Source organism: Carcharhinus amblyrhynchos, chromosome 2, assembly GCF_965287045.1.
Source record: "Carcharhinus amblyrhynchos chromosome 2, sCarAmb.v2.hapA, whole genome shotgun sequence".
Taxonomy (NCBI): domain Eukaryota; kingdom Metazoa; phylum Chordata; class Chondrichthyes; order Carcharhiniformes; family Carcharhinidae; genus Carcharhinus; species Carcharhinus amblyrhynchos.
In genome coordinates, this window is record NC_137325.1 from 89,927,139 (window position 1) to 89,952,698 (window position 25,560).

Consider the following 25,560-nt stretch of genomic DNA (forward strand, 5'->3'; position numbering starts at 1 on the left):
TAGGGATAGCATATGGTTGAAGCCCAGATGTGTTTACCTAGCTGGAATCAATGTGCCCCTATTTTTACTAGTGTTGAATGAGTGGCAGAAGGAAAGCTATAGGACATGTTATCAGCTTGAAATGCCTTTATCTAGTCCTGTGTGGGTTTTGTGGCAGGACATCCCAGACAGTAAAGGATTAAAGAAAATAGGAGTACAGCACAGCAGCAAGACAACAGATATTTTTTAACTCATTTCAGTCCAATGTTTTGATGACGTTGAGGTCAGTTTTTCTAGTTGAATATGACAGACTTGTTCTGATGTTAGTTGAAATGTGAAGATCTTTGAACTTGGTTAATCTGTAATTTCATTACATGTATACGGAATTGTGAAAGTGCACATTTGGAGAGAATTGACTTGTTTCTTCATTCTGTAGAATGTTGGAATGTGTCAGTATTTTCCATGCTGTGAATATTACCTGAATATCACCTGTAAGTATAAAAGATATTAAAACTCTTGTGTTTGTCCAATATGGAATGAAATGTTTTTGGTTACTAAATGAGGGAGAGTTGTGAGATGAAATGAGGCAAATTGACTAACGTAGTTTCACTATAGAAGTACATTGAAGAAAATGTACCCGATTCTCAATATGGAAACCCATTTCCACAGGATTGTGTTATTTGTTGTGAACGCAAGAGCAGGTGAAAATGTTTTGTATGAGTCAGTATTTGTAAGGGAAGCACAAGATAGTAATTCTTGTAAAGTTCATTAACTGCAGAATAATGCCATCTAGGGGACAGGTAGCAGGTGATGTTTACAATCCACACGATTTGCAGCTCATATTGCTCAAGACCTTGCACTATGTGGCAATATTTTCTTTAGAGGAAAAGGAAACCGTGTCCTAAACTAAAAGGCTTTGATTTAATGTTTTCCTTGCGGTTTATGACAGATTAACTCTATTTGGCTAATTTTTTTCAATTTTCTCCCGTGTTTTACGATGCTAATACATGTTGTGCAGTTTGCTGGCAGCCCTTAGAAGACTGCACTCAAGTGTTTAGTCTTCCATGAGCTAGCACATTAAATATCAGCAGACACTATGGCTGTGGAGGGCATCACAGTTGAATCTTGTCATCAGCTGACTTCTAATGCACAGCAGGGCTCAGACCTTGCATCTTGCCTGCACGATATTGTTCTTTAAGTCACTCACTACGTAGCTAAATACAGGGAACATCGTGTCAATCTACTACATTTGAGACACAGCTGAAGAGTATACTGAGTTTAAGAATTAAACCAATAATTGTAAATCCCTAGAAGATAAGTCCTTTTGGCTTTCATGGTATTTGCTTGTATTTGTATGCAAAGCATAAATACTATTGATTGTATGGAATTGCAAAGGATTATCTGCTGCAGGTAACAAAATAGAAAATAAAATGCTATTTGGAAATCTTGGGAACTCTGATTAGATAAGGAAAATGCTGTACTCTTTTTGTGCAGTGCCGTAACACAATAACAATGCCCTCCAGCAAAAATATGTACAGTCATTTTGACTGTTGTAATTCCTTAACTATGGTGCCTTGAGGGCAAGAAAAGATCAGTTGCTTGTCACTTTGATTGCTTCTTTATACAAGTCTCATAGAGGATACGCCAGTGGTAAAATATGATCACTATCTCCAGTCATGAGGTTGGCTGGACAAATCACTAACGAGGAAGTCCCAAATAAATTGTAGTTAGTTACATTAGTGAAAGCATTTGTTATAGCTTGTTGCTTCCAGGACCTATTTTGTTTATAGGTACATTTTACAAAATGAATCCAACTTTTTCTATTTATGGATACCATCTGGTAGGCGCCTATGTGGAAAGTTTTGAATGATAAAACAAGTTTCAACTTATATTTTGATAAGGAACGCTCGCATAAACTATGAAACTCACTCCTGGTAAAAATATTTTTAGTATGAAATAAATTGAAGGTTATAACTCTGAGTAATGCTCCAAGCTTGTGTATATAGCCCAGCAGAGAAAAAGGTCTTCTGTATATGTCTTTTGTATATGTTGAGCAAATAGAGTAGGTTAGTGAACATTACTGATAGATGTAAAATCAGGCTGGGAAATAAAGAAAATATTCTTGATAACACAATCTTTGCACACCATTAAAATGGAAAGCATATATTTCCTTCCATTGAGTTTAAGCTAATGTTGGAGCAAGAATTCCAAACTATTTCTGGTATCATTGATAACTGGTGGTTTAATGCCATTAACGTTTGGTTAATAAGTCTTTTTTTTTGTTCTTTCTTATCCCAGTGTCACACACCCAAGGACCAATTGATGGAAGTCTGTACGCTAAGGTACGAAAGAAAAGTTCCTCTGAGGGCAACATTCCTATTGGTGGTGGTGCTCCCGCGACTACAGGACCTGACCAAATTGACCACACTCTGTCAGTCAGCAGTGACTCTGGGAACTCCACAGCCTCCATAAGAACAGATCGGACAGAGGAGCACTTGCCACCGGGTGTTAAGCGAGGCCTAAGCCTGCAAGAGAAGGCTGAGTTGGACAGGCTTTTAAGTGGATTTGGGCTGGAGAATTCTGTACAGCTGAAGGAAATGACAGAAACAAGAGTAAAATACAGTGGAGTACGTCACATTGTACCCGTTCAGGTCCATGTGAATGGTGAACTGAAAGCCAAGGACAGGGAGACTGATATTTTAGATGATGAAATGCCAAATCATGATCTGCATAGCGTGGACAGCATAGGGACACTTTCCTCTTCAGAAGGCCAGCCTTCAAACAATCTGGGAAACTTCAGTTTTCACAAGAGCAGCCAGAATTCTTTGCTGTCAGATGGTTTTGGAAGTAACACTGGAGATGATTTGCATAATGCTCTTGTACCTGACCTTGGAATAGGCACAGAAACAGCGTATGACAGAACATTTGTTGGCGTTACTGAGGGGAAGAACACCTTTCAACGACCAAGAAACCCTTCATTGTCAGCACAGCCACAGGGTTATAACCAGAGCAGCTACTCAACTCAGACCTGGGTGCAACAACAGCAAATGGTTGCTGCCCAACAGTATGCCTATCCAGCAGAAAATGACTTGAGGTTTGCTATGGTGGGAACTGGAGAAGATCAGAGTAGAACGCAAACTACGCCCAAACTTCCTGATACCCCAGCAAGAGGGTCCAGCAGTCGAGATGCTGTTCAGAGGGGGCTTAATACGCTATCAGGAGACAGTAAATTACCAGACCACCAAAGCCCCGAAGTCTTGTTTGAACGTGAAAATCAAGGTCTCAAACCTTCTGAGGTTTACCTCAAACCTTCTGAAGATGCAGGGTTGGGAGATAAAAAGCAAGATTTGTCGACTTCCCCAACACTGGACATTGATCAGTCAATTGAACAACTTAATAAGCTGATAATGGACTTAGATCCTACATTTGTCCCAATTCCAACGCGTGTTAATTCTGTAAATAAAGGCGCTCATCTCAAGAAAGATGTCACCCTGCAAGGAAACAACAGTGCGAATCCAGGGGCCCAGGAACAAACTGAAAGGGCTTCTGGAAGTGACTGCCAACAAGGTAAATTAACTGGATAGTCACCTGATAAGATACCTGGAAGCATCAAATCTATTGCAGAATACCGAGCTACCCTTCTGTAAGCTTGTCACATATAAAAATTCCTCGGATCACTATATGTGGTGATATTTTAAGTACAGTAAGGAATGTTTCTTGTTTGGTATCTCTTAGAAAAAACATAGGAAAATATTGTTGTTGGTGCAGGTTCGATGGGCCACTTGGCTTCCTCCTGCACTGTTGGGATTCTGTGATTCTTTGAACAGAAGATATTTCTTGAATGCACTTACAATATCTCTACACATAGATTAATTTTCAGATTTCAGTGTCCAGCATGGAGACTTTGCCACTATATTGAGAATTCAGGAGTATGCATCTCAGTCCATTGAGTTTAAAGTTTTATTTATTAGTGTCACAAGTAGGCTTATGTTAACACTGTAATGAAGTTACTGTGAAAATTTCCCAGTCGCCACACTCTGCCGCCTGTTCAGGTACACTGAGGGAGAATTTAGCACCTTACCAGCACGTCTTCTGCACTGTGGGAGGAAATCAGAACAGCCGTAGGAAATGCACGCAGATAAGGGGAAAATGTGCATATCCACACAAACAGTGACCTAAGCCAGGAATCAAACCCAAGTCGCTGGCACTGTGAGGCAGCAGTGCTTGCCACCATGCCGCCCTTTGGTATTTGTGGCTAACCCAACCCTTTGCCCTTAATTTTCTGTATTTTCTGTACTTTTCTTGTGGAGTTACCAAATGTCTGTAAAGCTAGAATTCCACAAGAGCCACTTGGCCTTTTTTTTGACCATGAGTGATATTACAGCTGAACATAACACTGTCCACTTACATCTTCCAGTGGGGGCCATTGTTGTCATTTTGCCTCATTCTTAACCCAGGGCATGTTGGTTATTTCTTTGCCTGTTCAGTAGTATTTGTGATAAAAAAAGATGCTATGGAAGTTAAGAATCTACATAGTGATAGGAAACAAAAAGTTGAAACAAATTTTGAGCACAATTTAATAATTTCATATCAAAGCTCCATTGATAGATTAATTACCAGCCTGTACTGTCCACTGTCAAACTAAGCTCAAGTTTACCCCTAACCTCTTCCATTAATTGTCCCTTAACTTTTGTTAATCTTAAACTAAGCGGACATATTCCAGAGTTTATGCTTTTGGTCATAATCCAAAAACCCAACTGGAAACCCACATTTTATGCATTGAGGAAGCTCACATTGGGCTCTCCTGTAATGCTTTGTAATTAATGTATCAGAAGAGTTATCCTGATGAGTAGGCACTGCTGTCAACATATAGACACTGCCTGAGTTAGTGTCATCAAGAGAGATGGAGGGAATTGTGCTTTTGAGATAATGAATAGAATTCTCTGAAGAAAAAGGCCAAGTGTCAGGTTCAATCAGTAAACTGGCATGTGAGTTTCCCAGCGAGATATTCTCATACTTTGCCAATTTTTTTGAAACGGAGCATGTTTTGTGCCGTCAGTGTGAATGGCGGGACCTAAATACACTAGCAAACTCTAATTAACTCAGGCAGTGTCTATAGCTGTAAAACTAAAGAAGCCCCGACTCCTCCCTCGTTGATGGCATGTTACCACTCCTGCCACTCTGAACATAGATTGCTGGCATCAGGGCACTCCCATTGTGTCCCCCTTCATATCCCACCCCTTTCATGCCCTGCCCCTTTGACACTGCCTCAGGCATCCTGGCAATGCAATCTTGATTGCGTCTGTCTGGAAGCACGCAAACTGTTTGGCAATCAGTGCAAACCCCATTCCAAGGCTCTGCCAGTACTTACCCGACAGCAGGATTTGTACAGGGCGCAACACAGCCAGAGAATCGCCCCCTAGATCTCTGTTTAAAGTGGATCAAAACTATTCCAGCTCTGATCTGTAAAGAACTCAGCTTTGTGACCAGTCACACAATCTCTTTTCACTTTTCAAAGATATCTGGAAACTAGTAGTTTTGTTGCACTGTCAAAAGTACCATCCGGGGTAATTGCACTGTATGTCTCAAGTTTTTTCTGTTTTGTAGGTGTGTTTAGTCTTCATATGAATTATAACTTCTGTGGTAACTCTTATATCAACTTAAAGTTGTCTAAGAGAAGCACTCTTATGTTCATAAATCAATAAATTGTCATTTAGACAATGTGGCAACTAGTTAGTTAATTTAATATCGAGTTGTAAAGTAGGAAGTTACATATGCCAAATGTTCTATATGGTTACAAATGCAGTTTGTTGATTAGTTTGTCAGGATTTACAAACTGTGGCATGTGGAGAGAAAAATGTGCAGAAGTACTAATTTTTCCAGGCACAGTATGATGCAACATTGTAATTGTGCCACAGACTTGAATGATTTAAAACAACAAACAGAATAGCCTTTCTCTGAAATCTCAAATGGGTACTACCTATATTGTTCTGAGATTGGTTGACAGGGTGGGTTCTGCTGCTTCTGTTTCTCTTTTCTGAAGGTAACATGCTATTCCTCTGAAGGGACTCATCTTGTCAGGTGGGGAGGATTAATGAGTTTACATAGTTTTACAATCTGGAGTTCAACTTGGTGCCCTGTTTTAGAGGGGAGTGAAAAATGTTCAGCACTTGGATGTTTAGGTGCTCCTTCTGGCTCTAGTAAATGGAATTTCAATATCATTCCAGTGTCGGACTGCTTTTAGGAGTGACTGATTATAAGAACTCTAATCTGGACATGAGAGAAGTCATTGACAGATATTGTTTGATATGTTGTGGCTGCAAAATTGGAAGCAGCATGCTGACGTGCACATTACATGCTGTTCCATATTGCTAGTATAAAAACCACACATACAGCTGCACCAGGTGAGTGGTTTAGCTCTTGCTTTGAGGTATTAACGTTACAATGGTGTCACATTTTCTATTTCTGGCTGTGGCATTGTGTTTGCATTAGTCAGTGATTCTGGCATTTAAATGTTGCACTCCAACAGTGCAATAATGGCATCTATTCATAAGGGCTGATACATTTTTCCGGTAATCCTTCCCAAATTATGGAGTGAATGATTCACTAGTCTGTGTCCTCAGTGACACCAAAGTTGTGGAAATTGCTTACAGTTTGGAAATGTAATCAGTTTTGGAAACCTGATGCATGAAGCAACTGTAGTTCTGAGAGAAGACATTTATGGAAGGTGGTATCTGCTGTGAGAGTAGCATTTATTGCCCCTTCGCAGCTGCACTGAAAAGATGATGGTGGGCTGCTTGAGTCACTTCTGCTGAAAGTGGTCTCACGTTGTTGGGTGAGAAGTAGGATTTTGTCGTCATAAAACGAATAATTTCTCTTGATTTTAAGTCAATGTAACTTAAATTTGTGTGAAGCTTGCAAATGGCTGAAAAAGAGACTAATAAGACTGCAGCTACCTTGAGGTGCACAGTATCTGCCGGGTAGTAAATGTGGGGGAAAAAAATCTGGTATTTAAAAATATGGTTTACATAATTAGAACGCTGAACAACTTGGGAACCCTTTAACTCACAGTATGTTTTTTGGAACTGCACATCAAGCACTTTGAAAATTCTTATAAGGTCACATTTTCATAAATGGTTTTACACAGTGGCTTGTTTATGCAATCCAAGTGCAAGTCTGTGTGCAGAATCAATAGCCTTTGCTGGTGTGGTCTTTGGAATGCTTGAATTGACATGTTTTGGGTGGTTTCTCTTGGGTCAGGTTACTCCCTTCTCAGTAAATGCTACAGATGTAAATGAAAACGATTTTTTCAGGCATCAATAAGTTATTTGCGTGTCTATGTAGATATGTGCTATAAGGTGCTCCGTCCAAGCTTAGATTAGAGTTTGACATTTCCCATGTTATTTTTGATTCAATGATAAACTGCAAAGCAAAATGCTTGTACATTTATCAGAGCTAAACTACTGTGTCCCAATGAACCCAAAGTCACAACTACCTCATAACCATTCCAAAGTTTTCTACAAATGATGATTACTTGTGTCGAAATGTAGCTCCAGCAGGACACTAGATGATGTTATAACAGATAAGTGTCACAATGTTAGCTGCTGCCATCTTGAACACAAAAGTTCTAAGGAAAAATTCTTAAACCCAGACATTCCAAACAATTGTTATTATACCTCATAGGATATCATAGCATCCTTACAGTGCAGAAGGAATCCATTGAGTCCATTCAATCCATTGAGTCTGCACTGAGTCTCTGACATAGTATCTTACCCAGGCCCACCACCCCCGCCCGATCCCCTAACTCCATACATTTATTCCTCTAACTTCCCTAATCTACACGTCTTGAGACACTAAGAAGCAATTTAGCATGGCCAGTCCACCGACCCTGCAAAGCTTTGGAGGAAACCGGAGCACCCGGAGGAAACCCATTCAGCCACAAGGAGAACATGTAAACTCCACACAGACAATCACTCAGGGCCGGAATCAGACCCTGGTTCCTGACATTGTGAGGTAGCAATGCTAACTACTGTGCCGTCTTCAAACATTTAAGTTTTTAAAAATACTTCCCTTTTTTTTAACTCCATTTAAGCTCTCTGCTGAAATAGCCTTCTCAGTTGATTTATTCCAAGTCAAACACTTTTAGATTTTAAAATGTCGTGCATGACTTCCCATCTTCCTTTTAACTTTTTATACGTGCATGAATCAATCTATAGGAACAAAGTATGTTGAGTACAAATAATTAATTTATGCCATTTATTTGGCCTTGTTGATTTGTTTTCTGCCGTTTTTCATTCCTTTACTGAAGCTACTAATCCTTTGCTGGACACAGATGTGGGTGGCCACCAGTAACACATCCAACTGCTCAACAGAATTATAGAAAACCTGAAGTACAAAAAGAGACCATTCAGCCCATCAAGCTTCACTGACAACAATCCCACCCAGGCCATATCCCTGCAACTCTACATGTATACCACTCTAATCCCTCTAATCTACGCATCCCTGGAAACTAAGGAACTATTTATCATGGCCAATCAACCTAACCCACATATCTTTGGACTGTGGGAGGAAACCAGAGCACTCGGAGGAAACCCATACAGGCATGGGGAGAACATGCAAATTCCACACAGACAGTGACCCAAGCCGGAAATCGAACCCAGGTCCCTGGAGCCGTGAGGCGGCAGTGCTAACTGCTGTGCCACCATGCCGCCCACTCTGTGGCTGTGTGTAACCTTTTAATGTGGCCTGAATTTTCCAGTCATTCATGCTCCATTGCCACTGCAAGCAAGGGCAAAGAATTTGGCAGTCAGCTAAATCCCCTTTTACTGCAGCGAGACCAGAGAATCCCGCTCATGTGAATTCTGGCCTATGAGTGTTGGCAGGCTATTTCAGCATAGGAGATATCACATCAGCTTCCATTGCTGACACCCGAACCTCACTTAGTACTGGTCACCTAATCTTCATTTAGTGCAGTTCTCCAGTTAATGGTGAGGTGTGGAAATCTTGATCCTTGCTCCATTTTCTTTTTCTGGAGCCATTTGCTGCTCTCCTTTTGTTACCCTGCAGTCAATTAACTTAGTTTAAACTGGACTTGAATTTGGCTGAACCATGAAGGGAGAATTGAAAGGTAGCTTGAAACCAGTTTGAAATGTTGCAGATTAAAAATTGGAGGCAACAAAAAGAAAATCTCAGCTCTAATTTGTGACTTGAGAACATCAAAGGGCCTAGTTTCAAGTCTCCACTAATCACAAGTATCAGGAAATTTTGGGCATACTGCCTACAAGTTTCCAAGCATGGGCAGCAAGCTATTTCCAGGAATGCCAATTTACAGTTTAGGAAATTAACAGCTCAAATTTCACTTATACAGACCTGAATTAAGGAACAAGAAAAGACAGACTGCTAAGCAATTTATAAAGAGATATGTGTTGTAAATGTAGGGTTTTTGCAATCCTTCCTAAAGCGTGGTGCTCAGAACTAGATGCAATATTCCAGCTGAGACTGAACCAGTGTTTTATACAAGTTTAACCAAACCTTCTTGCTCTTGTACTGTGTGCCCCTATTAATGAAGTCTAGGATTCTGTATGCTTTATTAACTGCATATCAACCTGTCTTGTCACCCGCAATAATGTATGCAAATCGACATCCAGGTCCCTGTATTCCAGTGCCCTGTTTAGAGCATTTGTTTTATATTGTCACTCCATGTCCTTCCTACCAAAATCCATCACTTTACACTTTTCCACATTGAACTTCATCTACCACCTGTCATCCATTGCACCAACTGGTCTACATCATTTTGGAGTTGTAGACTATACTTCTCACAGTTCACAATGCTTCCAAGTTCCGTATCATCTGCAGCTTTGAAATTGTGTCATGTACTCCAAGGTCTTGGTCATTAACGTACATCAGAAAGGGATGAATCCCAACACTGACCCCTGGGGAATTCCACTAATCTTTTCCTGCCCGAAAAGCATCCATTAATTACTACCCTCCTGTCACTCAGTCAATTCTATATCCATCTCACCACTGTCCCTTTTATTCCATGAGCTGTAACTTTGCTCACTAGTCTGTTATATGGCACTGCCTCAAATGCCTTTTTGAAATTCATGTACACCTCATCAACAGCATTGCCCCATCTGCTCTCTTTGTTACTTCTTCAAAACACTCCAGAAAGTGAATTAAGTACAATTTTCCGTGAAGAAAACCATGCAGAGTTTCCTTAACTAGCATTTGACCATGTGACTATTTTGATCTGAATTATTGTTTCTAGAAATTTTTACACCACCAAAGTTAAACTGACTGAATTATAGTTACCCTTTCAAACAATCATTTCATGTAATTCCCCCTTTCTCTGGCACCACACCGTGTCTAAGGAAGAATGGAAAATCATGGCCAGTGTCTTCATAATTTCCATGCTCTCTTTCATTATCCTTGGATGCATCTTTTGTAGTCCTGGTGCCTTATCAACTTTTAAGTACAGACAACGTATCCAATACCATCTCTAACAATTTTAAACGCTTCTCATGTCTAAATTACCTCCACTTTCACTATGAACTGGGTAACAATATCGTGCTTGACAAAGGCAATTGTAGAAGACTCATTTAATACCACGACTATGCCCAATGCCTCCATGTATAAATCCTCGTTTTGGTTCATAAGTGTTCCCACTCCTCCTCTTACCACCCTTTTACCATTTATATGCCTGTAGGAGATTTTGGGATTCCCTTTTGTGCTGGCTGTCAGTCATTTTTCAGACTCTCTCTTAGCTTTTGTTATTTGCCTTTTCACTTTCCCTGAACCTTGTATGTTCCACCAGGTTCTCAATTGTATTTTTTATCTGATGTCTGTCATAAGCATACTTTTGGTTCTTTATCTTAATTTGCATCTCTTTTGGGATAGGGGGCTCTGACTTTGTTTACCCTGTCGTTCCCTTTTGAAGTAATGTACCTTGAATGTGCCTAAACTATCTCTCCGTTGGAGGTAGTACATTGTTCAACACAGCTTTTCCTGCCAACTTTTGACAACAGTTAATTTGGCTTAGATCTTTTCTTATCCCATTGAAGTTGCCTTTTCCCAGTTAACTATTCTTATCCTGGATTGTTTTTTGTTGGCCTAAATCTTATAATTCAATGATCATTGTTCTCTCAAAGGTCTCCTGCTGACAGTTGCTTCATCTCGTTCCCAAGAAGCAAGTCTATCAGTGCCTCCCTTCTGATTGGACTGGAAACAAACTGATGCTAAAAATTCTCCTGAAGGCACACTTGGACCTCTTGCCCTTCTCTGCCCTTTATCAGATGATTAAAGTCTCCCAATATAACAAATTTATAATTTTTACAAGCCTCTGTAACATTCTTACAAATTTGGTCCTCTACATCCTTCTCACTAGCTGGTGGCATAAACACTACATCGCCAAATGTAATTGCACTTTTTTTATTTCTTAGCACTAGCTAAACGGATTCTGCCTTTGATCCCTCTGGGGCATCTTCTTTCACCGGCATTGCAATATTCTCCTTAATCAAACCACCGCCTCACCCTTTTTTCTTTCCTATCTTTTCCTGAACACCTTGTATCCGGGAATACATAACACACCTTTCTTTGAGCCTAGTCTCTGTGATAGCTGCAACACTTATTTTCAAATGGCACCCTGTACTTGTAACTCACCAATCTTATTCACCACACTCCATGTATTTACATAAATGGATAGTAACCCTGATTTGGTCTTTATTACTTTGTCCCTTAGCGTGACCCCCTCCCTCATTTACGTATTATTCATTATATGTAGCATTATCTATAAATCCTCATATCCTGTGCACCTTGGTATTCCTCTCTGATATTATCTCCTGGTTTCCACACCATTGCCAAATTAGTTCTAAACATTTCCCATGACACTACAAAATCAACCCACAAGGAATTCAGTCCTGGCTGTCTTTAGGTGCAACCTGTCTTCCCTGTTCTGGTCCGATCTCCTTCAGAGCCAGTTCCAATGTCCCAGGAATCTAAAGCCTCCTCCCTCCTTCACCACAACATTCTTCCAGCCCATCATTCATCTGGTTTATCTTTTTCTATACTGACTTGCATTTGGTTTTGGGTATAATCTTGAAATTACTGATTTTGAGGTCCTACTGGCTAATTTCCTACCTAGCTCCCTAATTTTAGGACCACACTCCTCTTTCTGCCTATGCTGTTTGTACTGTTGTGGACCATGACCATCAGATGTTCACCCTGCACACGCCTCAGGGTGCTGTACCACTGCTCAGTGATATTCTTGACCATGGCAGCAGAGAAGCAACACAGCGTCCTGGATTCATGTCTGCAGCCTAACTATCCCCCGAACTATCAAATCATCTATCAGATTGTATCACCCTCTACAGCTGAACCTCTCATACTGTCATGAAATTGGCTCTGGCTGCATTCCCCAATGAACTATTGCTCTCATTAATATTCAGTATGGAATACTGATTGGAGAGTGAAATGTACTCCGAGGATTCCTGTACTACCTGTCTGTTTCTTTTTGCCTGTCTGACGGCCATACATCTCATATCTCCCTGCACACTCTTCAGTTGTGGGCTTACCACAACTGTAAATGTGCTATTCACAAAGCTGTCAACCTCAGGGATGCACTATAGTGACCCCAACTGTTGTCCAGGTTCCGAAACGCAGAATTCAATCAGCTGCAACCGATGGCACTTTCCTGCACAAATGGTTATCCAGGACATGGGAAGCATCCTGGAGTTTCCAGGATACAATACAGCAACATGTTCAGTGCTACAAAGCAGTATGTTGCTTTCTGAAGGTTAAGGATTTTTCCGTCATTACAAGGAAACAATTTTAAGATATTTGACTTCCTGAGCAGATGAATACTTGTTGCATACCTTACCAACCTTGATTATTTAGTGAACTTAATTGGTCTAAAGCACAGTGACTTACATATAGTACAAGGGCTTCATGGCATTCATGCTTCTGGTTTTTCTATTTTAAACCCAGAAAACAGCCTGCACATTTAAAGTAACAATGCTACCGCTCGACTTATAAAGGAATGTTTCTGCATAATTATGTCTTGTATCTCAGGACTCTTAGGATTTTCCCCTTAACTTGCGTTTGTTTTGACGCATTAGGAGATTTTATCTGAAAATTCATATTTTGGTTGAAAAATGTCTCTAAATGTTTCTTGCTAGCCTTGTTGATTTTTTTTTGTTTATTATTGAATTTTCATCAGTGTTCATGGAATGTAGATGTTCCTGATTATAATACGGAGTCATTCACTACTTAATTTTAAAAAAAGCCCAAACTGGAGTATTGTACAATGAGATATTGTGTTTGGAATTACACATTTTTAATAACTTTTCAAGCCAAACATCACACGTCTTGATTTAATCATTTCTTTAATAATAGCTGGTTACAATTTTGCTTTATCAATTCAGTTTTCATGCTGTGAGCTTTCCTTTTTCTTACCTTGAATGTCAATGTTCGGAGTCCACAATTCACTTCTTTTAACTATGCATTATGATTTGATCAATAGGTATGAAGGAATTGCAACTTTTCCTCCAAATACAGAATCATAAGTTAAAATATTCTCCCAGTCACTATACAAGTGTAAGGAGTAGCATTAATTCATTATTTTGTTTATTTTCCTTGCATGCAGTATATCTGTATAACTGCCCTCAAGATCCCTACAGTGCAGAAGAAAGGCATTTGGTCCATTGAGTCTACACCATCTCAACTTCTACCCAGGCCCTCAATTTCCATCACCTCCCTGCCCCAAGTTAAAGTTACCAAAGACGGGATTTCTTTTTGGAGCTGTGATACATCAATTTTCATTGCCCTCTTTGAATTTGGGAACTCAATGTTGTTGACACTCCATCTTCTTCCTCTGTTTCTCCTCTGTATTGTTGTTTAATACAACTCATATTGCTGAGTTCCTCACCCATCTGCCCATTGCAACTGACACATATCCTGCTGTTGCTTCTCCTCCAGTCACCTGCTCCCACTACAGAGGTGCCCCATTTTCCAACCTTGACCTGCTTTTTCTCATCTTGCTGTCTTGAGATGACATTACCTGTCAGCCTGATAGCACTTCCAGTCTGTCACTTTGCTATCAAACCTGGCACCACCCAGGCATCCTCTGACTACATAAGTTTTCTCCAACTGAACCTTTTAAAGACCAAAACTATGTTGTTTAGGTCTCAACAAAGACTCAGCAGCCTTGTCCGCTAATTCCATCCTCCTCCCAGCTGCTCATTTTACCCAACTGTGCAATCTTTGTGTCCTGTTTGACTTTGAGCTGTGAAGAGTAGCAAATTAAAAGAATTCACTCTAGATCACACTTGTACAGTTGGTTAGGAGACTGGCTGATCCTTGAGACCCAGGTCATGACCTATCACTGATTGGTGAGCTGGAAACCCCCATCCTCTCTTTGCTGCATGGAAAGAGATTGAGCTGCTAGTCATGGACAGGAATTCATTGTACAGCGAGAACTTAAATATGTTACCAGCTTCACTCCAAAAAAACAGCATTTTTATTATGAAAAAGGGAAATTGGGCTAAGATCAAGTGTAGTATTGACGTGCTGCACTTCGTTGAAGTCATTGGGTTACATTTCAGCTTCATTTGAAGCAATTTTTCTAAAGCGGCATCTTGGCCTTTTGGCTAAAATGCAAATGAGAGCAAGCCTTGTAGGAGGAGCTACACCTACTCCAATCAGCTTGGATCATGTAGATCAAGCCACGACAAGGTGAGAGCCCTGTCTTGTCAGCTTGGATCAAGAATGTCTCAACTGGAATTGGACTTGGTTGGATTGAATTGGAATAAAAACAAAACAAGAAGAATAATGTTGTACTTCTGTTGGAGTCATAGTTGAGGCACATTGATAGACTTAAATAGAACTTTACTCATGATTTACTCTTAACTGCATTTGGTTTGAAAATGCTGAAATTGCCAATAATGCTGACTTTATTCATCTTGGTGAACAAAAGGTTACATGTTTGCTGGCACCATCAAAGTAGACCACTGCAAATAGTAAAATTTACTTGTATTAAGTCTTTCAAATATTGAATTCTGCCAGTCCTGCTGAGTATTTTCAGCACTTCCTGTTTATATTTCAGACTTCCAGGTGTCCAGCTAGCCTGAAAATGGGAGAGTTCTAGGTCCATTTTTTGGACGAATTTTCCACACCCCATTTTATGCATTCTGACTCTAAAATTTTAGACTAATCTGTTTCTGGCCAGAGAGGTTGTGGACGGGACTTACCTTGCCAAACAGCCGATAGTGGGAGGTATTGTGCATGTAAAGACCTCCAACACTGCACATGTGCATTAACAGTAGCAGGGTTCTAACAGATAGAGAGAGCTGTCAGGCCCCTGCTACTGCAGGCAGCCTCAAGTAGCAAACCCCCAACGATCTCGCAGGGGTTCACAGCCCAAGATGCAGCCCCCACCTCCCTCCCCTTACTGATCGAAGATGCCCCATTGGGCACCCCCTCCTTGCATTTGGCCTCCCGGGGGAGCCTCAGTGTCTTCCGGTTCCACAGTGAGGCCAATATGACTGTTTACCATTCATGGGGCGCAAGTGTTTTTCTCGCTGGAGAGAACCTCTCCCCATGAGGCCATAAAGGCAAGTGAGCTCAAACTATTGAGCATCAGGCTCAATAAATACATTAAAATTACCATTTCCATAAATTTCAATAAATTAACCAGCCTCTCGCCCACTTCCGGACACTTCCGGCGAGAGGTTGACCGCGCCAGAAATCCGGGTCTCGTAAAATCGCACTGATCGCAGAAACCTGCGCCATTCGCACTAGCCACTTTACGCCCCATTTTACGGCATTTTCCCACTGCTTGGTGTAAACCGGCAGTAAAATTCCACCCTTGGAGTCTAATTTTATAATGTTGGCAAATTTGTGCTCAGAAAGATTGATTCAAAAGGATGTGCAAAACCTGTGACGCATGGTTCCGATTTAAATCAAAGTGAGCATTTGAAGATTATTAACCTGTGTTTGAGGAAAATATTATTTCAGTCTTTCTGATTTTAATTATTTAATAGTGGAAGAAAGTTTATGAGGAATGCCATGCTGAGATGAAATGAAAGGAAACGTGATGTGGAGGCAACTTACTGTTTGCTGACTGGTGAGGTGTGCATGCTGCTGCTTGTGTTGGACTTGAGGGGATTACTGAACATGGTACTATATAGAGGTACCAATCCTGGAATGAAAAATCAGATCTAGGTAGCAGTTTTGTCATCTAAATGTGAAACGGTGATCTCTTTCAGAAGGTGAATTCCACAGACCAAGCTGCTCACACTGCTGCGAGCATTTCATCTAGGCAAGTAGTGATGATCGAGAGGGACAAGTATTTCATTATAATTTGAAGCTTTGGGGAGAGATGTGCTGTCCATCAATATGTACTCACAAATTAGTGCATTTCTTGACCACAAAATATGGTCCACTTGATCATTTCCCCAGCTCCCTGCCTTAGGGAAAGAAAGTTAGCACTGGCGCATCAGTTGTTATGGTACTGAGAGGAGCGATGGAAAGGACAACCAACAATCTGCAAGGGTATGGGGAAAAGGCAAGGGAATGGCACTAAATCACCACGCTCATTTGGGGAGCTGGTGGACCAAATGGCCTCTTGTTGTGCTGTAACAATAGTGTGATGCTGTGATAAGATGCCAGTCCAAAAAATTTTAGTGTTCTGCTTGACAGCAAAGGTGTTTATAGCTTTGGTGCTTGGATGCTTGCAGCCTGTTTTTTTCTCTCTGATGTGCCAAGCACCCAGAGCAGTTATTGTAGCAACTGTTCTGTTAGGACCTCAAGGAAATTAAGGCAGCAGAATGGGTGGCATCGTTCCCATCTCGTTACTATGCTATTTTGTGCTTGTTCTGTGTAGTGGGGGTGACACAATTACTGCTGACAGATCATGGAAGATGCAGCAAACACAAGGAAACTCCTGAAATGTGAAGTCTAGCAGGGTGGAGGCCTGCATGAACATGCTGTTGTTGTTTCCTTATTTTCCCTCTGCATAATAATCAGGAAGTAAGTTTCCCTTTGGTGCAAAGCAAAAGCAAATCAGCCCTCCTGTGTGGTCACACATTGGTTAATGAGTGAACATTAGTCAGAAATTGAGTCAGCTCCTTTTGTTTGTGGAACAGGCAGTTTGTGTCTTGATTTGATATCTCACCACCTCCTCAGCAGATGATGGGAAATCCACCTCCAGCTTGCAGTTCCCGTACATGAAATACAGGCAAGATCAGTCGGGCATCACATTGTGGATCTGATGCTAAACAAATAGTCAATATTAATTGTACAAACTAGAATGAGTCTGATAAATCACTGGTTAAATTGTTCTAGAACCTGTTCTAACGTGCTTTTCTATTCCTCACATACTGAGATGAAGAATCTGCCCTAAAGTGCTTTAGAGATAATAGAATACTGTTGAAAAGTGGTTAATGTCATAATGTAGGCCTGCACAGTAACATCCCCTGAACAGTGATGTTATTAATGACCAGATATTAAGCTTTTTAGTTCAGGGCTAAATATTGATCAGGCCCCCAGGAGAACACTCTTGTCCTTTGAGTATTACGGGGACATTGTTTACATTCAGTTAGGTGGGAGCTTAGTTTAACATCACCTCCATTTTCCAAGTTCCACAAAGGAACTGCCCCAGAAGGTCAGATTTTCATTCTAGGTGGCAGGCTTCTCTGGGAATCATACTTCTCGTATCTACCATGTGCAGATTCTCAGGACCCATGCTGAGATTAAACAAAATAAATTTCAAAGTGTCTTTTGCAGACTTTGGGCCGAATTTTGCCATTTTGATTCTAAGTACTGAATCTGGGAGTTGTTTTAGATTCAACTTTTAGACCTGTTCTCCAGTGCCCCTCTGCGCACTCTGCCTGAAAAAAATCAGTGATTCTGAGTCACATTGTAGAAGCCTGTAGATGGTGTTTATCGCGCCCGAAACACTGCAGCTCCGATCCGAGCCTTCCACTGCTCATGTGCAGTTAAAAAAAAATGCAAAAATGATCCTTTGCCACATTGCTTATGGGCAAATAATGCCTCCTCTTGGCCCCCACAACATTACTGTCCCCTTTATCTCCCACCCTCTCTCGTCACCCAGAATGATTGTGGCCCCTACCCCCTTTTCCTCCCACCAATCGCTCGCACGCAGAGTGGCAGCAGACCCCCACCTCCCCCAACACCGGACACACGCAGAGTGGCATCAGACCCTCCTACCCACCCTCCGCCCCACCAGAGAACCATCTGATCTGCTGTCCTCCGCCCCTACCAGAGTGCAATCTGATCTATCTCCCTCTACCATCAGAGAGCCATCTGACCCCCTCCTTCCTCCCAAACAGACAGCGCTCTGACCCACCTCCCTCCTGTCCACCAGAGAGCGATCTGACCATCCATCCATCCCCCCCCCCGCCCCACCGCACGTCCGCAATCTGAAGCAGAGAGCCACCGGGAGCTCTGAACTTACCTCCTCAGAAGCCGGAGCACCCGAATTGGACCTTTGCAGACCATGTCTGTTTCACACCAAATGTGGACGGGCAAACATAGTGGTAAAGAGGTAAGTGCCAGTAAAGTTGGGCGTCCAGCTCATTAATTCAGTTTAAATGCATTTTCATGCCCATTTCAAGCATGGTCCCAATAACTGCCATTTTCAGCCATTCATAGAGGGGGAACAGCTGTGGGGGTGGTCATGGATCGCACTACTCATCCCACGCCTGACTTTACCGAGTTTTCGGATCCAAAAATGGGCGCAACTTGATGGTAAAATCGGGCCCTTTGTTTTTTTTAAACTCTCAACCAAAAAAAAACTATTTGCTATATTTGCATCCCTTAAGCTAAATCCCGTTCTTCATGCCTTCTAAAAACAAGCATTGGAATTTATAGTCACCCATTAAAATAACATATAAGCATTTGGAGTCAATTGTGAAAAGGACAGAACCCCAATGGATGTTGTGGAATCAGCTCATTTACACTAATATTAAACCCTCAGGTTTGTGTCAATATTGTTTTTAAAAACTCCAACAAGATTTAAAAGACAGGAGTTTTAAATGTCTTAACATTTTGACAGTTGTTTTTGGCAGTTCATTTTAACACTTTTCACAGTTTCAAAGAGCTTGACTATTATAGGCCATGCACTTCCATGCATATTCATGCCTACTTTTAATAATCCCAAAGGGTGCTTGACATCTCCAAAGGTGATGTGGAACCATATCCAAAGAGGTAGCGTATCTCTCCAGAATGTTTCCCCATCTCCTAAAAACTTCCAAGTACAGATTGATCCTACCATATCTCATGTGCAGAAATCATGTTTCACACTTTGAGTCACCAAAGTTTGCTTTGATTTGATTTATTATTGTCGTATGTATTGGGATACAGTGAAAAGTATTGTTTTCTTGTGTGCTATACAGACAAAAACATACCATTCATAGAGTACATTGGGGAGAAGGAAAGGAGAAGGTGCAGAATATAGTGTGGTTTGAGTTAAGTTTTCAGAGCATAGAATGAGACTAAAAGATAGTATAAAAGGGTATGTGAGGGACAGCTTGCAAGAAGTCACCACTTCTGGCATCAGCTTAAAAAGTTAAACATGCGTGGATGCAGCTGCTGAGTTATATGGGTGATTGCATACACGTGAATTTTGGCCTGGATTCATTCCCACCCCTGTGAAAATGGTATGTGCTGTGTTTGGGGGTGGGAACTCTGATCATGCCACCTTCCCATCTCCACCTGGGCCTATTACCACCTGGCAAGCAGGCATTATAAACCTGTGTAGGTTGCTGCAGTCTCCCAGAGGGGTCCCACATTTAAAGGCACTCAAACTGATTGAGGAATAACACACACACACACACACACACACACCACAGCCATTACATACCTCAGGCCTGAGTCATTCCATGATTCTGGGACTCAGGTAATTTATTTCCTGCAACAGTCACTTCCCAGTGGCGCCACTGGCCGAAAGAGCTGCTGGCCTTTGGCCACTCACTTTCGATTGGCAGGACCTCTTGCCCCTCACCTGGACTGTGGTGATCCTCAGTTAAATCACTGCCAGTTAGCTCTCCCCCTAAAAGTAGGAGAGCAGCCTGTGGTCAACTGGAACTATGGTGACTTTACCTTTTACTTCCTACTCACCGGGGTCCTGATCCCGTAAAAGGCCCACTGGAGACCTCCCGATTGCTTGATTGCCTTATAATGTGGTAGATTTTCCCAAGAGGTGGCTGCACAGATTATTTGCACTCTCTGTGCTGGGGCTGAGATCTCCCGTCATCTTTACAAAATTCTCCCTAGTGTGTGTTTTAAATGAGGGAAATGTCGTCCACATTGTTATTTCATATATATTGTATACAGAGCTGTAATTCCCAAAAAAAAATTGTTGCTATTTTGTTAATTCCCTCAGTTATGATCACTGTAATATTAGGTGCAATTTATTTTCAGTCTTTTAGTCTCTGATACTAGTGCTGAATTCAGGTAGATGTCAATGGTTACTTTGCCGATATTTTTAAAGCTCAAATGAGAAACTTATTCCACAATATTTTGTGCCTTCTCCTGTTGTAATGTCTTCTCATTCTCTCTCCTCCTCCCACCATTGTGATCTGAATATTGATGCTCTCAGTTAAAGTGTAGCCTCTGGACGTTATCAGACAAACACAATCTATTTGAACTATTTTTCCTAGATGAAATAAAATGATTATCAGTCTACTGACTCCTAACCAGCATTTGCAGAGTGATTCAAGACATAACAATGATTAATGCACAATCATCCTTACAACTCACAAGTATATAAACATATTTTATGATGCTGCTGATATGTCATCTCTTTTCTTACGTAGTTTACCACCCGCTGTGGTTGACAGGGTTCTCAACCATGTTTGATCCATTACCCACACGACTGCTCTCGCTCCCCCTTCCCTGTCCTCCCAGAAGTAGGACAGGGTCGTCTTCTCACTTTTCACCCCACCAGCCTGTGCATTCAAAGGATCATCATCTGCCGCCCCCCCTCTCCACCCCGTCAGCATTCCACAGGGATTGTTCCCTCTGGGATACCTCTCCTCCCTCACACCTCACCACCTTCCCATGCAATTGCGGAAGATGCAATAATTGCCCCTTTACCTCATCCCTGCTCACCATTCAAGGGACTAAAAAATCTTTTCAGGTGAAGCAGCATTTCACGTACACCTCCTTTATTCAGGTCTATTGCATTTGTTGCGCCCAATGCGGTCTACTCTGCATCAGAGAGTGACTGCTTTGCAGAACACCTTTGGTCCACCTGCAATAATGACCCAGACCTAGCTGTTGCTTGCTATTTTACACACCACCCTGCTCTCATGTCCATGCTCAGCCTGTTGCAATGTTCCAGTGAAGCCCAATGCAAACAGGAGGAAGAACACTCATTGTCCAGTTAGGCACTTTACAGCCCTCTGGACTAAACATTTGAATTCAAAGACTTCAGACCATGAACACTTCCTTCCACCTTCACTCCATTTCCACCAATTTATTTTTTAAAATTTATTTTCATTTCTAACATTGTTTAATTTTTCAATTTTATAAATCTCATTTTCCATCAATTTTCTCATCACTTCTGCCGTTAAGACATCTGATCTCTCAATGGTTGCTATCAGCACCCTTCTTAGCCATAATCACCACCATTTACATTCCCTTTAACTTTTTGCCTATGACATCTTTGTCAATTCCACACCCAACCCCTCACCCACGTCTTCACCCTAACAGTCTAAATTTCATTTTATGTTATGTTGTCTCCAGCTCTGTCAAAGAGTCATCCAGACTCAAAATGTTAACTCTGTTCTCCACTGATGGCTGTCAGACCGGCTGAGATTTCCCAGCATTTTTTTGTTTAGTTTCAGATTCCAGCATCCACAATAATTTACTTTTATGAACATCAGACATATTAGAATTCTGATGATTAGATTCAATTTCAGTTAATTAATTGGGCACACATACTATTGATATTGGAACCATTTATTGCATTTTACAGTGGTGCATATCAATGGCCTAGCAATTTGGCCAGTCTGAAATCGCAGGTACTGACCCCTACACTTAAATAAATCCAAGGTGCCTGTAATATTGGTCCTTGAGTTACACATGCATCGAATCAGCTTTCTGCCGGCATATAATTGACATTCTCTGGCGGTGGCCCTTTGGCACATCATTAATAGGGCATTGGCAGTGCTCAGGAAAAAGGATCATGCTGGCCAGGGTTGGCAAAAGGATGACATTGATGAACACTGATGGTGGTGGTGGTGATCCAGCTTTTTCTTTGCAAAAGTATGCTTTATTCAGAAAATACCTGAAGGAGCATTATAAAACATTTTAAAATGGCCATCACTCAAAGTGCAATTGGAAGGATGTTGGGAATAAGATTAAGGTTAGGCACTGAGGCCTGTGAGGAGGACTCTTTCTCCTCCTAGCTCCACATGAAAGCTTTATATTCTTTATTTTAAAATCTTGTTGGTTGCAGCCTGCAATGATCCCTATAAGGATTGACTGTCGAGCTATATATGGAACATATTTTCCTGATTGGCATAGTTGTTGGCTGCCTCAGCAATCCAATATTCCAGAAGGAACTTCAAAGGAGTTAAGATCCTTATTTGCATATGCAGAGCTCTGGTGCATGCTACAGAAGCCTGTGGCTTCGTCTATATCGGTATGGTGGGAGTGCACTTCTGACTTGTCAAAAGCATGCACTATGGATACCTCCATATTGGGAGCTTTATGGGCTGCCTAGCACCTAAAAAATCAGGCACAATGCAGTTGAATTTCTTGGCATTTTTTGAGTTTGTTAAAACATACTCATCTCAGTCCCAGGACATTGTTATAAGGGTCCCTCAGAGTAGTAATCCTAGGCCCCAACATTTTCAGCTGTTTTATCAATGACCCTCCCATTCAACTTAAGTTCAGAAATGGGGATGATTGCATGCTTTTTCAGTACCATTCGAGATTCCTCGGATACTGAAGCCATCCATACTCATATGCAGCAAGACCTGGCCAACGCTTAGTTTTGAGCTGGCAAGTGGCCCCCAGATCCCTCTGCACCTCAGAGTTCTGCAGGTCTCTCTCCATTTAAATAATACGCTGCTTTTCTATTCTTCCTGTCGAAGTGGACAAGTTCATATTTTCCCACATCATACTGTAACTGCCAAATTTGAGCCCTCTCACTTAACCTGTGCCCTTTTGCAGATTGCTTATATCCTCTTCACAACTTGCTTTGTGTCATCAGCAAATTTGGCAACCGTACCTTTATCCAAGTTATTAATATAAATTGTATATCATTGAGGGCCACCCAAAAATGATGATTTATGCCTGTTCTCTCTTTCCTGTTAGCTAACCAATCCTACATCTGTGCTATTGTGTTTCACAGAAAAGCTAATATTAAATTTGAATGTGATTTCTTTTAAGTCAGACTGGTTTGTGGGTACAAAAGCATGAGTTCCTTAAAATTGAGTTCTAATGTTAACATTGCGATGTCCAATTCAAAATGGTGGGAGTTTTTGTTTATAAAATAGCCTGAAAAGTCATAAAGCAAGGATGTGACTTATGCCAAGAACATTTGATAAGAACCACTGCTTTTCTCTAAGTTTGTTTGCCGAATCATTGCAAGATCATTTGATCATTACTCTGAGATCAGATGGACTTCACGAGGCCTTCTCTTTCAATTTCTTCTTCTCTTCCACTTCCCATTTCTTCCCCTGTTCCATGCACTCTACATCTCCAGAAGTCAGACATTAAACATACGCTAGGTACATATTCCCGTTGTACCTCAAGAATTGTGTATTGCCCCATCCAAAAATATCTGTTACACTAACAGTCCTCCATTTAACAAAAATCTCCCAACTGATTCAGAATGGCTGACTGACAGGCAATGCCAGTTGAGAATTGATCACTTAATGAGTTAAACCTCAAGACCACACTGTGCACTTCATATAGATGTTTGATGAAAGTAGAATTGGTGCCTGCTCTACTTGACCATACATGTAAAATTAACCTTAGTATTTACAGTGTCCTGTACCTTTAATAGCATATAAGTGATGTTGCTGTTGATTGTATCCCAGTCTAAAATTTGAAATGTCAGTGATCTTGAGGCTACAGAAACTATTCATCTACTGAGAAAATATTATAGCTGCTGCATGTACATTTATTTTAAATATGTAAATCACAAGAGATTTGAGATTACTGACTCTGCGCCCTCTCAGCAAACATATGGCGCATAATAAGTGAAAGGATGATAGAAAAAATATGAACTAGCACAAAACAAACTGAATTGTTTCCAGCACTGCAGCTTGTAGGTGTCAACCATGGCTCACTGGTAGCACTCTCACTTCTGAGTCAGAAGGTTGTGGGTTCAAGCCCCATTCCAGAGATTTCAGCACATAATCTAAGTTGACATCCAAATTCAGGACTGGGGCACTGCTGCATTGTCTGAGATGAGACACTAATTTGAGGCCCCAATTCCCTTCTCAGGATGTAAAAGTTCCGAAGCACTATCTGAAGAAGAGCAGGGGCATTTGTCAAGCGTTTTAGCCAGGAACTAGTCTAATATTTCTGCCAATCACTTTGAATCTTTGCCCCCTAATCCTTGACCCCTTTACTAAAGTAAATAGGCCCTTCCCATCCCCTCTATCAAGGCCCCTCACCACTTTGTACATCTCCGTCAAATTTCTCTTCAGCCTTTTTTCAAAGCAGAACAACCTCAACCTATCCCATCTTTCCTCGTAGCTGCAATTTTCCAGTCCTGCCAACATCCTCGCAAATCTCTTTCTAACTCTTTGTGTAGAAGGCTTTTTTTAAGCATTACTCCTGAGAAGTCCAACTTTCCTTTTTATGCTCCCCAGTCCTAAACTCCCAACCAGTGGAAATAGTTTCTCTTTCTCTCCCATATCTGTTCTCCTTCACATCTTGAAATGTTCAATCAAATCACTGATTAAGCTTTTAAATTCTAGAGAATACAGCCCTAAATTCTCCTTGCAATTTAATCCTTGGAGTTAGGTGCATTCCGGTAAATATACAATTCTGTCAAAGTCAGTCTAACATTCCTGAGTTGTGGCACTACTCCATGTGTGGTTTAACCAGGGCTTTGTATAACTGAAGCGTGACTCCTACCCCTTTGTATTCCAGTCCCATAGATGCAAAGGCTAGCGTTCCATTTGCCTTTCCTGATTATTTTCTGCATCAGTTCATGATATTTATATGATCAGTATACTGAGCTCCCCTAAAAGCTTTTGGAGCTCCATGGTTTCTAGATTTTCACCATTTTGAAAATATCCTGTTCTACCCTTTTTAAATCCAAGTGGTTAACATCACATTTACCCAAATTTGAAACCTATTTGCCAGTGGTTTGCCCATTGTCTACAATGCCTGCTGTTTTTGTGCCATTTTTATTTGTGGCTTTTTAATCATTTAAATCATTAAATTGTTGTATCAGTTAAAACAATAAAGATTTCAGAGCAGCTGATGGGACTGGTGGACACCAGTGCATTCAGCCGCAATCGGATCCACAGTAAGAGTCTGCAACTCAAGGGACTTGACTCAGAGTTGAAGAGTTGGAGTCTCAGCTCCAGACACTGT

At 41.1% G+C, this 25,560-nt stretch overlaps 1 protein-coding gene across 5 annotated transcripts in view; it reads left to right on the plus strand.

Moving 5' to 3' along the window:
- The window catches only part of tns3 (tensin 3), a 408,973-nt gene that overhangs the window by 318,290 nt on the left and 65,123 nt on the right, over positions 1 to 25,560 (plus strand). For all 5 annotated transcript variants that reach the window (XM_080209166.1, XM_080209150.1, XM_080209158.1 and 2 more), the window contains one exon: positions 2,278 to 3,546. In XM_080209166.1, the coding sequence (XP_080065292.1) occupies positions 2,278 to 3,546 (1,269 nt within the window). The remainder of the gene's footprint in view (positions 1 to 2,277; positions 3,547 to 25,560) is intronic.